At 46.5% G+C, this 14,496-nt stretch overlaps 1 protein-coding gene across 1 annotated transcript in view; it reads right to left on the bottom strand.

Moving 5' to 3' along the window:
- Positions 1-3,328: 3,328 nt before the first annotated feature.
- The window catches only part of UNC5C (unc-5 netrin receptor C), a 126,718-nt gene continuing 115,550 nt past the window's right edge, over positions 3,329-14,496 (bottom strand). The window contains exons 14-17 of the mRNA XM_026847940.1: positions 12,809-12,958; positions 12,412-12,576; positions 5,308-5,486; positions 3,329-5,078 (exon numbers count right to left, since the gene is read on the bottom strand). Coding sequence (XP_026703741.1) covers positions 4,913-5,078; positions 5,308-5,486; positions 12,412-12,576; positions 12,809-12,958 — 660 coding nt within the window. The 3' untranslated portion in view covers positions 3,329-4,912. The remainder of the gene's footprint in view (positions 5,079-5,307; positions 5,487-12,411; positions 12,577-12,808; positions 12,959-14,496) is intronic.

Here is a 14,496-nt window from a genome sequence, read left to right as displayed (position 1 = left end):
TTTTTATGAACTCAGGTTGTTTTACACACAAGCTAGGAATGGATTGTGGTGGTGACCCCAAAGTCGATACCTCATTGGAGTCCTTGTGGGAGAAGGGCCAAAGGTTTGGCTTCCATTCACAAACCACTCACATCTTTGCACTGCCTGATATTAAGCAAGCCAGCCTGCAAACAATTAGTTACTTCGTGGCCAGACAAGAGCCAGAGTAATACCTGAAAAGACTTGTGAACACTCAGTAAAATAGTTTACAAAGTGCCCTGGACACTAGATTTAAAAAAAACCCCAAGCTCAACAGTATCATCTTGTTTAAAATTAACCTCAGAGCTGTGGTAACTACTTGGCTAGAGCATACAATGGTCTAAGGATCCCCTCAACCCTCCCTTCCCCATACCCCACCCCCCAAAACAAGAAGAAAAAGAGAACGAAAAAGAAACTATTGTAAGGTAGCAATACAAGACATTAGGACACTGTCCACAATGATGGACTTAACAGCATGTAAATACATTTATTCTATATGTAAGCAACAGAAATAGCAAGAAACCCAAGAACAGACATGTTTTGCTCTGTGGGCATCCCAGACTCCAACATGTCTCATGAGTGTCTGCATTTCTGCCAGTGGTATGGGGGGAAGGGGAAAAAAAAAAAAAAAAAAAAAAAAAAAGTCTTGGTCTCCCATGAAAACAAATCTTGACTGAAGAGACCCTCACTGCCTCAAAACTTTTGAGATTCAGTAAAACAGCACTTAGGTCTTGCACTGTTTAGCAAGATACAATGGATCAGAAAGTTCAGAAAAAAACCCAACCAAACCCCAAACTTACTTACCCTATACACTGACAGCCACCTTTACAAGAACACAACACAAGAAGAACTGAAGAAAAAAAATCAGGTGAAAAGGATTGCCTCTGATAGTCTTTCTTACTCGGAAATTAAAGGTTTTCCTTGAAGTCAGTAGATATTTTATATATATTTATATAATATATATTATTTATAGCGCTAGCAATCAACATGTAATGAAGTGATGGTGTGAAGAGCAGCAAAACTGCTACAGCACATAGCTAAAGGTGGACAACTAAGAGTATAAGAATTTTAAAAAATAGTAATAACTGGAGGATAAGAAGCCTGCAGCCATTTTGTTTTTTAAAAGCAGATATGATTACCTGACATAAAATGTTACAATAACTTTTAAGTGTCGGTTCTGTCTGCCCAACTTATTTGCCATTTACAAGAGCCGCCCCACAGGAAAGCCTTTTCCCGAGCGATGGTGCTCGCCGTGTCGGCGGTAGCATGTTGGAGCCGGGGCTCAGCCCCACGAGATGGCACTGTGTCCACGCCATCCAGGCGGAGGGACCGCTGCTGGTTTTTCTCCTACCAAAAATAATATCCCGAGAGGATGTGGCCACCCTTGTTTCCCACCCTGCCTTCTTGGGGCAGCAGAAAGGGGATGCTGAGGGGTGCGTACCACCAGCCTGTGCCAGAGCCCTTTCCCCAGCGGCATGCCCTGCCACTGCTGTACCCCCAGAAAAAAGAAAAAAAACTTAATGCAAGGGGAGTGTCAGGTGAGAGCTGCCATTAGCAGCGGTGGCACACAAGTGCAGAGCTGCTGGGACAAGATGTGACTCTGTGGAGGAAACTTCCCTCTTTCTGGCAGCCCCTGCATCTCCCTGTCCTGTCAGGGCTGAGGCAGCTTGCACAGTGCCACACTGAGACCCTGCAAAAGCTGATGGAGCAGGGGCTGGAGAAACCATCCAGCCCATGACTGCAGCAGACTGGAAGGTTTCTGCACAGTCAGGATGGACGAGCATCTCCAACCTTCCAGTGACAGGGATGCCACTGCCTTAGCCAGCAGTGATGTTCTTGATGTCTATCCACCTCTGTGGATGTTCCTCTTAATCTGAGAGTGCCTTTTCCTCTCAGTAAATCCCCTTTACAGGGACATTGTAAAAGGAAAATGCCTCAGAATACTTTAAGAAAGTTGCTCATCTGTTTTTCTTGAAGGAGACAGCAGGGGGTAGGTCAGAGAGCTGGCAAAAGGAGTATCAACTCATAGCAATACAGGTAACTATGAGAGACTTTCTTGCAAGGCCCCAGTGAGAAGGGTACGCATGCTGCCCACCTAGCAAAAGCTGAGAGCCAGGAGTATCGGTGAGCCTGGGCATCACCTAACAAAGACTGAGATGAAGAGGGGGGGGAAGTTCAGCTCATGCACCTGCCTTGGAAGAGTTGTCACGCAGGAAGGACATGCAGAAAGGGTGAAGAAGCAGAAAATAAATACAATTGCTTACACCTGAAGATGGCACAGGAGGGAGAAAAGCTGAGACCTATCTTTTAAGAGCCATTCAAGAATTCCAAGGTGAGTGAAAAATGTAGGGAAAGGGCAGAGCTGGCAGCCCCAGTTAAAGCTTCCTGAAGCTGAAAGCAAGATTTTCATTAGCATTGCAATAGGCTGCATCAAATGCCCAAGGTGAAAAAGAAGATGGCTGTTTGTTGACAGGATGCCCTTGGCTTCTCCACATTAAGAGAAGGTGGGGCTTATGCAGACAGATGTTGAAAGTTAAAATGTATGGAGGAATGCTGGTTTGCAAACTGCTGGGTTACCTCTTACAAAGACGGGAGTGGTTTGTGATCCTGTGCCACTAGCGGTCAATCAAAATCCCACTGGTGTCAGGGAGCTGAGAAATTAAAACCAAAAAGTCCCAAGCTTATGGAAATGTCAAATGGGAAAAAGGTCAGATGAAATTTTCCTTTCATTTGACCAAAGACATTTTTCAATGTTACCTTTAAAGGCACAATCTGGAAAGCCTTGGGGAAAAACAAAACCAAAACCACAAAAGAAAACAAGCCAACTCCAGCCTCAGGAAGTACACGGAGTGGGAATACATGTGTGGGCAGGGGCATGCATATGTGCACAACAGCAATAATCAGGGCCTGGCTGGAAACGTGGAGCAGATGGGCTGGGGAAGAAAGCCATTTTTGCACAAGTAGAGGACAGACAAACCTGGCAGGAAAAACTACTGCAATCCTATGCGCTGTCATATACCAAAGAGTCAGTCTTTTCACTGAGCGGAAAATAAACTATGTTTGCAATGACAACTGAAAAAGCAAGCATTCACTCCTTTTGCCAAGTTCCCACTTCACCTGTTTGTGGTGGCTGAGAGGGACAACCATGTCCCGGTCAGCCAGCGTGGACCTGCAGCATCCTGCCCAGGCAGCAGCAGCGGAGGGAGCGCAGTGAAGGCAGCAGGCTGCAGTATATGGGATTTCGACTTCACCACTCCATTGCCTTACACTGGCCCATGCGGTGGAGGCTTCCCTGGCTGCAACAAGAAAAGACCCACCAGAGGACCCCCAGTAGCCCTGACCACCACAAACATTAGGGGAGGTGGTGGGTTTCAGTAAAAGTGAGTGTGTACCCTGCAGCTCCACGGGAAGCCAATGGGAGCTGCTGGAGCTCAGACAACTTCAAAGCGGAGCAAGACATATGGAGGCCCACCTTGAATGCACAAATCAGGTGGTCAGTGTCAGTGCCTTCACATGCTTGCACCTGTGCTCCTGAACCAGTGGGCTACATGTATTTGGACTGGGAGGCTGCCGCTGGTCCACAGCCACCTCAGGACAGCACTGCTTCTTGGAGCAACCTGAGGCACCAAGGTGGTGCAAAACACACCAGGGAGAGGTGCTGGGTTGGATCCTTTGGAGGTGCAGATCAGTGACTTCAGCAGAGCATCACCAGTTTATACCACCTTTGCATTGGGCATGAAGCACAGCAATGCTAACATGAGGTGAGCAACCTATGTGGGCTAGCAGAGGACTTTGGAGGAGGAGTATGATGGCTGGAGAAGGGAAGGACAGACAGCATATAGAGGGATATGTCTTAGAAGACATTCAGGAAGGGGACAACAGGTTCAATAAAAACAGGAATGATTCATTCTGCTGCTGACAAAATTAGAAATAAAGTAATAATGGTAATAATAATAATAATCATCATTATAATCCTTGCACTAGATACTAATTAGTAAATAATTATCATAGCAACTCCTCTTTTTTATTTTTTCTGGGTTTCTTTTTTTTTTTCCCCTTAACGACTCTGAATTGCATATCGGGCACCTTCATATCGCAAAGGGGTGGAAAGAGTGCTGAAAATTAACTCTGATCCTATATTCCCCACTGTCCTACAGCTATTCTCCACACAGGATCAGTGGGACTTTATCTGGGAATAAAGGGGATGTTACACGTGTTCCTGCTTAGCACCCAGAGTACCTGCTTTCCAGATGCACACCTCTTAAACTCTGATTTTCTTGTTGTTTGGGGTTTTTTGTTTGTTTTTTTTTTTTTTACAAGTAGGTCTAGGAAACAGAACAATGACAGGAGGATCACTGTGAGACAATCGATGTGCAGAATTGTAGCCAAAATCTGAATTCACCAGAAACCAATAAGCTGAAATAGCCACAACCAACTGTCCATAGCCTTGTCTAGAATGGCTTTAAACAAAAAATATAAAGAGCCATGGACAGTCTCCTTACCCCTGTCCAGAATTTGATGTAAACAACATCCATAGAAACTGGGATTGTTAAGAAAGTTTATCCATATATCTGGATAGCAATAAAAAGCGTTTCCTAGGAAACTGTAAAATCCTGTACCAAGCAGTGTACAGCCAAGCCGAGAGGAACATTAGGTTGATTTATATTTTCAAGGTACAAGTTTGCATGAATTCTTTTAGATCCTGTGATAATGTACAAGGAGAGCACGTATGAAGGTCAGGGCTGGTTTTTTTTGTTTGTTTGTTTGCTTGCTTTCTTCTCTAAAATGTCTCTGGTGTAACTCATTGGTCTGGGTTTTCATTTCAATTCTTGTTTGTAATAACAGGGCATTACCACTCCCTGCGTCTGTCCTTCCTGTTCACGCCAAAGCTGCATCAGTAATCTCCTTCTGCTGCCAAAGAAACAATGGTTTCATGTCTTCCCATTTCTTCAAGAACTGCCGCCAGCATGCTTAGGTTGCCATCAGGGAAATTCTGGGCTTCCCAGAGATCCAGGATCACGCCAGTGGGACTCGATTTTGTAGCAAAATAATTTAGGTACCTGCAACAAGCCAAAAGGAAACTAATTTTTTGAGCTGCATGAAGGCTACCTGAATTTATATGATTTTCAGTCCATCCCCATTGTTGGTGTTGTCAAGGTGCTCATCTCCTGCGTGGTCAGTCTGACAAATCTGTAGACACATCTGCTGTCACTCATTTTCACCAGGACCCTTTTGCACATACCTCCCAGTGGGCTTTGCCACCCAACCATGCATAGGCAGCCCACTCACCTGTCCAGTTTCAGCTTGTGGGCCAGCATCCGCCAGTCGTGGCCCCTGGTCTGGGGTGCGTCCAGGCTGCTGCACAGCTTCTGCCTTATTGGGAGGGGGATGCTGAAAGCGCTGGGCCCTACTATGGTGGTGATGGTGCCTGCTGAGTCCATAGGAGGATAATCGATGCCAGTAGGTTCCTGAGGTTGGAAAGAAAGAAAAAAACAAACAAACAAACAAAACACCAGCAGTTTTGTTACTGAGTGCAGAGACAATTGCGGAAGTGTATCCTCTGGGATTCAGAGCTTTTACTTGCACTAGACTTCTGCTAATCAAGCGTTTATTTTAGTCAGCTGAAAGAGAAATATTTACAACCCACTTCAGGTAGACCAGATTTTTTTTCTTCCTTTTTAATATTTTTTTGAAGATTACTATGGCTGGACAAAATACAGCCCAACTTAATTAATCACATACTGGAAATAATGAAAAAAAAGGCACTTTGACACATTTCAGGGAAAATTGCTACTACTAGGGCAGAACAGGGCTTTCCCAGCTTGGCTGTCAGGAGCCCTTTCCCAGCAGCCCCCAAGTGCTCCACCCCACACAGAGCCAGCACCAGGCTCATGCTGCTGACATCCTTTGGGCAGCACCCATGCTCTCTGAAGCCTCTGATGCTGGGCAGACCACAGACAGTTCATACCTCTCCAGACACAAGCCAATCACTCATTTTTATAGAATGGAATCATAGCATGGTTTGAGTTGGAAAAGACCTTAAAGGTCATCTAGTTACAACCCCCCTGCCATGGGCAAGGACACCTTCCACTAGCCCAAGTTGCTCAAAGCCCCGTCCAACCTGGCCTTGAACACTGCCAGGGAGGGGGCAGCCACAGCTTCTCTGGGCAGCCTGTGCCAGTGTCTCACCACCTTCACAGTAAAGAATTTCTTCCTTATATCTAAACTAAATTTACCCTCTTTCAGTTTAAAACCATTACCCCTTGTCCTATCACTAGACTCCCTGATAAAGAGTCCCTCCCCATCTTTCCTGTAGGACCCCTTTAGGTTGGGGGACCCAGAGCTGAACACAGCACTCCAGGTGGGATCTCATGAGAGCTGAATGGAGGGGGACAATCCCCTCCATCAATCTGCTGGCCACACTTCTCTTGATGCAGCCCAGGATACAGCTGGCTTTCTGGGTTGCAAGTGCACATTGCTGGATCACAGTTTTCCATCAACCAACACCTCCAAGTCCTTCTCTACAGGGTTGCTCTCAATCCACTCATCACCCAGCCTGTATTTGTGCTTGGGATTGCCTTGATCCATGTGCAGGACCTTGCACTAGGCCTTGTTGAATTTCATGAGATTTGCATGGGCCCACCCTGTCGAGGTCCCTCTGGATGGCACATCCCTTCCCTCCAGCGTGTCGACCTCACCACACAGCTTGGTGTTGTCAGCAGCTTGCTGAGGGTGCACTCGATCCTACTGTCCATGTCACTGACAAAGATGTTAAACAGCGCTGGTCCCAACACTGATCCCCAAGGAACACCACTTGTCACTGCTCTCCACTTGGAAATCAAGTCACTGACCGCAACTCTTTGAGTGCGACCATCCAGCCAGTTCCCTATCCACTGAGTGGTCCATCCATCAAATCCATGTCTCTCCAATTTAGAGACAAGGATGTTGTGTGAGACAGTGTCAAAGGCTTTGCACAAGTCCAGGTAGATGATGTCAGTTGCTCCTCCCTTATTCACCAGTGCTGTAACCCCACTGTAGAAGGCCACCAGATTTGTCGGGCATGATTTGCCCTTAGTGAAGCCATGTCGGCTGTCACCTACCACCTCCTTATTTTCCATGTGCCTTTCACATAACTTCGACAATGATCTACTCCATGATCTTGACAGGCTCAGAGATGAGACTGACTGGCCTGGGTCTCTCTTTTTTTCCCTTTTTAAAAATAAATGTTATGTTTTCCCTTCTCCAGTCAGCGGGAACTTCACTGCACTGCCACAACTTCTCAAATATGATAGATAACGGGTTAGCCGCTTCATCTGCCATTTCTGTCAGGAATTGTGGATGTACCTTGTCAGGTTCCACGGACTTGTGCAACTTCAGGTCTCTTAGACGGTCTTGAACCTGATCTTCTCCTACGGTGGGTGCTTCTTTATTCTCCCAGTCTCTGCTTTTGCCTTCTGTGTCTTGGGCAGTGTGGTTGGAGCACTTGTCAGTAAAGACTGAGGCAAAAAACTTGTGGAGTACCTCAGCCTTCTCCACATCCCAAGTGATCAAGTCTCCTGCTCCCTTCTGGAGTGGGCCCACTTTTCCCCTAGTCTTTGTTTTACCACTGACATACCTATAGAAGCTTTTCTTGTTGCCCTTGATGTCCCTGGCCAGATTTGAGTCTATCTTTGGGCCCGGCCATCCAGCCAATTTTTTACCCAGCAAAGTGTATGCCCATCCAAGACACAGGCAGCCAGTTTCACCAGGAGAATGCTGTGGGAAACGGTGTCAAAGGCCTTGCTGAAGTCAAGGTAAACAACATCCACAGCCTTTCCCTCATCCAATAATCAGGTCGCCCTGTCGTAGAAGGAGATCAGGTTTGTCAGGCAGGACCTGCCTTTCATAAACCCATGCTGACTGGGCCTGAGCATCTGGTTGTCCATTATATGACTTTTAATGGCACTCGAGATGCCCTGCTCCATGACCTTCCCTGGCACTGAGGTCAGACTGGCAGGTCTATAGTTTCCTGGATTGTCCTTTCTGCCTTTCTTGTAGATGGGTGTTACATTTGCCACCCTCCAGTCCAATGGATCCTCCCCAGTTAGCCATGATTTCAGGTAAATCATGGAAAGTGGCTTGGTGAGCACATCTGCCAACTCTTCCATCACCCTTAGGTGTAACCCATCCGGTCCCACAGACTTGTGTGCATCCAGGTGGTGTAGCAGATCCCTGACCACCTCCTCTTCAACTGTGCTGACCTCAACCTGCTTCCCCTCCCCATCTCCCAGCTCATGAGGCTGGGTGTCCAGGGAACAGCCAGTTCCACTGCTAAAGACTGAGGCAAAGTAGGCGTTGAGCACCTCAGCCTTTTCCTCATCCTTAGTTACCATGTTTCCCTCTGCATCCAGTAAAGGAGGGAGATTTTCCCTAATCTTCCTTTTGCTGTTAACGAAATTATAGAAACATTTTTGTTATCCTTAACAGCTGTAGACAAGTTGAGCTCTAGCTGCGCTTTGGCTCTCCTAATGTTCTCCCTGCATAACTTCACTACGACTTTATAGTCTTCATGAGAGACCTGTCCCCTCTTCCAAAGGAAACAGGTTCTCCTTTTGTTCTCGAGATGCATCCAAAGGTCCCTGTTTAGCCAGGCCGGTCTCCTTCCCCGCCTGCTTGTTTTTCAGCACACAGGAACAGCCTGCTCCTGTGCCTTTAAGACTTCGCTCTTCAAGTATGTCCAACCTTCCTGGACTCACATTTCCTTCAAGGCAAACTCCCAAGGGACTTTGTTAATCAGTCTCTTGAACAGGTCGAAGTTAGCCCTCTGAAGTCTAAGGTGAGGAAGTTATCCTCCACACATTCCAGGAACCTCCTGGATTGTTCCCTCTCTGCTGTGTTGTGTTCCCAGCAGATATCTGGGAGGTTAAAGTCCCCACAAGAATAACGGCAAGTGACTGCAAGATTTCTCCCAGCTGTTTATAGCAAGCTTCATCCACCTCACCGCTTTGGTTGGGGGATCTATAACAGACTCCAACAGCAAGATCTGCTTTATTGGCCCTTAACCTAATTCAAACATTCTCAGCCTTTCAAAGGGAAAGTCACCTCCAAAGCCAGCCTGTCTCCTGTGGGTATTAGGGCTGATGCTCTGTGAAGTGGTTCTTCCATCAGGGAGGCTTCCCATGACACAGCTGGAATGGGGCTCTGCTGGGAATAACAAGTGGCTGGCTCTTCTGGATGAGGATTTCATCTCTTCCTTCGCCTGGAAGTATTTAGCACCCACAGGTAGGTAGAAAGAGGGGCTCAGTAGATGATAAGACAAGGGTAGTTGGTCAATTCGGATGGTTGGGTTTGCTTAAGAACAATGAGGTGCTGCAGGGCAGCTGAAAGCCCCTTCAAACCCCACTGACACCCACTGGCTGCCGGACTGTGCAGTGGGGATGCTCCTCCCATGTGTGGCACTTGTCCAGCTACCAAAGCATGCGATGGAAAAAGTGGCAAGCAGGGCTGGGTCTTCTTTCATGCCTCTCACTTGCCTTCTCAATTCCTCTCCTTTGCAGCATGACAGGCCTGAGGCCAGGCTGGCAGAAAAGGGGGAGCTGCTTCATCTCTACCTCTGCCCATGTCACAAACCCGTGCAGCCAGCAACACCTGTGCAAAAGACTTGTCATTAAATGTCAGTTTGTTTTCTCCTCTGTGAGCTGTCTTGTTGCTTCATGTCAAGCTGGCTACTGGGAAGACCCTGTAAAACCTAAACTGTCTCAAAACCAGTTAATGCCTGGCTTAAGCTGCCATGGAAAATCTGCCAGGAAGCCTGTGGACAAGCTTAAGAGTCATGCACAGTCTTTGGTTTCCCCCCCAAGAAGTGTACACAGATATAGAAAGGGGAGAGCCAGTATCCATGAGCTATGAACACCTCTTTCACCTCCACTCTTTAATTCACACCAATTAATTCTCTTCCACTCTATAAGTATGCCTTTTTTTTCTTTTTTTCTTGTTTAGAAATGGCATTTTAGGCAGTGAAATTTCTAACTAAGGAAGGTTTATGCCACTCTGTAATGTCTTCAGCGAACAAGACCATTTGCAGTGCCAAATGCAGAATCCCTACTTGGGTGCCAAGGTCCTGCATCGCAGACTGGCTGCCCCAACATCACAGACTGGCTGCCCCAACATCACTGCTTTAGACAACATGCTACTTTCCTCTCTAAACTGCCTGGCAGCGGGGGCTGCCTGGGGGCTGGCAAAATGACTCACATGCCACTGCTACTGCCTCCAGGCTCACCCATGCTGGCAGGTAAGAGGTGGCTGTAGGGTGCTGACTGGTGGCATCGCAGATGGACAACCTTCCTTTTTTATTCTGGGCCAAGGGATGCAAGCAACACATTGAGGCAGCGCTGCCCCGGCTCTCAAGGTGGCCTGCTGCCCTAAGTGCATCAGGATGGCTGCAGAGGGAGGCCAGGTATCCCATGGTGGTCTCCTGAGGCACCTTCGTGTATGTACTGACAGGAGAGATGAAAGGGGGTCTCTGAAAACAAATGGTGTGAGACCTTTATCTCACTCTTCATTTTGCCTCATAAATTTGCATGTTTTGGCACTCATTGCATTTGTATTTTTGACGTTCCAGTGGAAGACACTGTATAAAGCCAGAATAAGTTTTACATCCTTTACAGGGGACAAAAAAAAAAAAAAAAGCCTATAAAGGGAGGATGCAGGAAACTGTATTATTGTATTTTTACCACATGGCGACAGAGGCAGAGAGGCAGATCCAGCAAAGAAGAAAGGTGCCAGCATGGTCCTGCAATGCCTAACCACTAGCTGCCTGCCTCCCTCACAAGAAGGGAATACTGTGCACAATTAGAAATCACCAGAAGTGAACCAAATCAGACACCATCAGAGTGACCAAAACACACCCTTACATGACCTAGTTAGTCACCAGAAGAAAGTGTGAGCAACCACAGCTAAGGTTTCCTGATGCCTGGTCTGGTGTCTTTAGCACAACAATCCCTTCCTTCGATGCCTCTAGAGGTACACACATCAGTTTCCAAGTTGCTGTTATTATACCTCCAGGTAACTTTTGTAATCAAATCATCTGATTTTTAGGGTTTTTTTCTAGTAACAAAAAAAATTGGTTGTGTTGGCACAACCCTGTATGTCAGCCCTCAGCAGCCCAAGGTCCTCCTGCCCCTCACTTGGGCTCAGGAACATCACTACATGTCAACCAAGAGAGGCAATTTTGCAGGAGTCAGCCTTGATAGCAGTGGTATTATTCCCCTCCTCTATTCATCCCTGATGGATGGGATTGCAGCACAAGACAAGAATATTATCCTGTTCCCTCTGAATCTATTACCAGGCCCTATTACACACAAGCAGCTGAAGATGATTATAGTGTATACTTGCATTTCATTAAAGTTACTCTCAGTCTTTCTCTTCTGTGTGAGGTTAAATTAGAGATTACCTCAATGCAGCACTTATTACAATAATTGTTTATGATACTTGTTTTACCATCTGTCTTTAATGCTGTGTAGTCCCCAACTGAATATGTAACTCTACACCCAATAACCAAGCAGATGTTATGGGTAATGGTGCACACCATCGGGGCCCTACAGCACAAGTAACTGTGGTCTCCCAGCCCTTCCCCAAGTCAGCCAGCAGCAATTGCTGCCTGAGATTCTACTCTTCATAGCCAATGAGGATATCAGGCACAACAGCCACCAGCACATTTACTGAGTCAATGCCACTTCACACCTGAACATGTCGGTTGGTCTCAGCCCTAAGCTTGACTTCCCTGAGGAGCAGGTTCTCCAGGTGCTACATTGCATCAGCAAATATGTTCCAAAACTTATGATCATGAAAATGTCGGCCATCAAAAGAAAAATTGTTTAATATAATAGTCAGGATTTGTGGCAGTAGCAAAATATGAGGAGAAAAGTCTATTGCAACTAGACCATCTGATATTCCCTATTGCACAGCAGTTATTGTGTGGGATCAGAGGGGAGTGGCTCATGCAAACATATGGCAGTGACATTTTCCTATTCTCCTTTCTCCCCCTCCAGGGAAATGTCAGGCATAATGGTCTTGTGGACTGCCAGGAAACAGAACCATGTGGTGCTTCTCGAGATGTGTCACAGTGTGGTAGGCAAAGAGCTCCTCCACACAGACAGAGAGGCAGCAATAGCAGGGAGATCATGGCTGCCCTCCTCCCTCCCCTAAAGGAGGGATGCTCCCTTCCAGATGAGAGAAACTAAGGGAAAATGCAACAGGAGATACAAAGCAACGACTTAGTCCAACCTTTATGTCCATTCCAGCAGTCAGGAGGAAAATGGGAAGTACTAAACAGGTAGCAATGGGAAAGGATATACCTCCTTTGTCCTGCCGTGTTCCTGCAGTCAGACAGAGAAGTGCACCAACGTCATTTACCTCTGAGACAGAGCAGTTGAGCTGGAAGATCTGCCCTTCTCCTTCGACCTGTCGCACACAGAGTTTGCAAACCAGCTCCAGGGTATTCAGGCTGAACCTTTCCAGTGTGAAGGTGCAGTGCAGATTCCTCTGGCATCCACTCCAGATGTGGTAAAAAGGAATCTCCTGCAGGAGGAAAGCAAAAAAAGTACAGTGGGGGACACAGAGCACCAGGGCATGGATGCTGTATGACTAGAGACTGTGTGTTCCATGCTACTGCCACTGCAAATGTTTCAGTGAAAAAAAAATCCACGGGACTGCAGCCTGGCACCTGGTGTTTTATAAATAGCCCCTTGTGTCACTGTATCTCTTTAAGTTTCACTGCTGGGATCCAAGGTGAATGGTTTGTGATGCTCACCTGGTACTTAGCCAGCAGTTTGCTCTTCCAGAGAGAGTGGGCAATGTCATGAATGGACAGGCGGAGGTTGTGGGTGCTTCCCTTAAAATGCAAAGCTTTGGGTTCCTCCAAAAGCTGACCGCCCATCTGCCGCTCAAGCTGGAGGACCTCCTGCAGTATTGCAGTAAAAAGAAGAAGGTGGTCAGGTTTCATCAAGACAGCACACTGGTCTTCTGATTCCTCAAGATCGACTGCTGTAGATGCTGTAACTTGTCTAATACAGAAAAAAAAAAAATGCACAGGCGCTGCAGAGTTGTGTTTTCCTGTGAACTGGAATTGCATTAGTGGATCTGAGTATAACCCCCTTGTCCCCATCATACAGCAGCAGCCCAGCAGGGACGCAGGCACCCATGTCTCCTTTGGGAGACATAGTGTTACCTGACATGTCCTATAAGCACAAAGCTCAATTGCATGCTATTGTATCGATGCAAAGACTTTGCATCCAGGCACTGTTTGAATACAGACATGTATCAGTCTTCTCCACTGTTCATCAAACTGGACATCTAATGGTAGCTTTACTATTTTGGTTTTGGAAGGTCTTATTTTTGTCAGTCCTGCTGATATGGGACCTGTGCATATCACTGGCCCTTCAGCTTGTGGCCTCCTGGCAAACTGCTCTATGACAGAGTGATACAGGACATAACAGATATCTACGCTGAGACTAACTGTCAAGCAGGACGGTACCAAAACAATGCAAGACACTGTGATGGAGCATTCTGTACATATGACTACTGAAATATTGATCTTGTAATTAAAAGCTAGCAAGCCATGGGTCTGGTCATTTTCTTCAGCTAAAAATAAATATATGCTTGTAACTAATGAGACCACAGTGGACCATCGCCTAAAAGCAGCCTAATTGTAGTCCACATGGAAGAAGCATGTATGAAGGCACCTACATGAGCCCCATCAGAAATCAAAACAGCCAATCTCAGTCATATTTAATTACAAGATCCACTCAACCAACCAGTCTCATGAGGCTAAAGCCAATCATGCACAGAGTGAAAACACTCAAGGAGTATGTGGGCACACAAAACAAGCTTCTCTTTGTCATGTTCAGGATCCAGTTAGCACACAAGAAAAGCCTCTGTGCCTGGTGAGCCCAGCACCTGGCAGATACTGAAGCTAAAATTATGTTAGTTTATCAGTCATTAGAGGAAAAGAAACAAAATCAGGAAACCTTTTAGATTAAGGTTATGCCAATGAATCAGTTACAGCTTCTTTCCAGTGCTCCCTAATTACCTTGTCAAGATGTCTAAAGAGCAATCGATATTAATTATCTGATTACTATAGATCTTCATTATGTCCAAATTACCTCCCTGTAAGGGCCAGAAGACAACTTCATGGCACTACATGAGCTAATTGCAGACGTCACCTCTTAGGCACACGGAGCTCAGGGGCTGAATGGCTGCTCCTGTTCCTGCAGCGCCAGCCCTGGGAGCTGCAATGCTGTGGGGCTGCACTACATTGCAGCATGATGTTGCACCATCCTACCCATCACATCTGGGTGTCTAGTTTCAATATCCCACTTTGGTAACCACCCTTGGTCACCACAGCCCTTCTACATGGTTCAACTGGAGGATGCCAAGCAGCCCCTGCTTCTCCCATGCCACTCAGCTAATTAATTCAGAATTAATTACAGCCATGATTTG

The sequence above is a fragment of the Athene cunicularia genome (assembly GCF_003259725.1).
Source record: "Athene cunicularia isolate RWA chromosome 4 unlocalized genomic scaffold, athCun1 chr4_part2, whole genome shotgun sequence".
NCBI classification, from domain to species: domain Eukaryota; kingdom Metazoa; phylum Chordata; class Aves; order Strigiformes; family Strigidae; genus Athene; species Athene cunicularia.
This window is presented reverse-complemented; position numbering and strand designations above follow the sequence as displayed.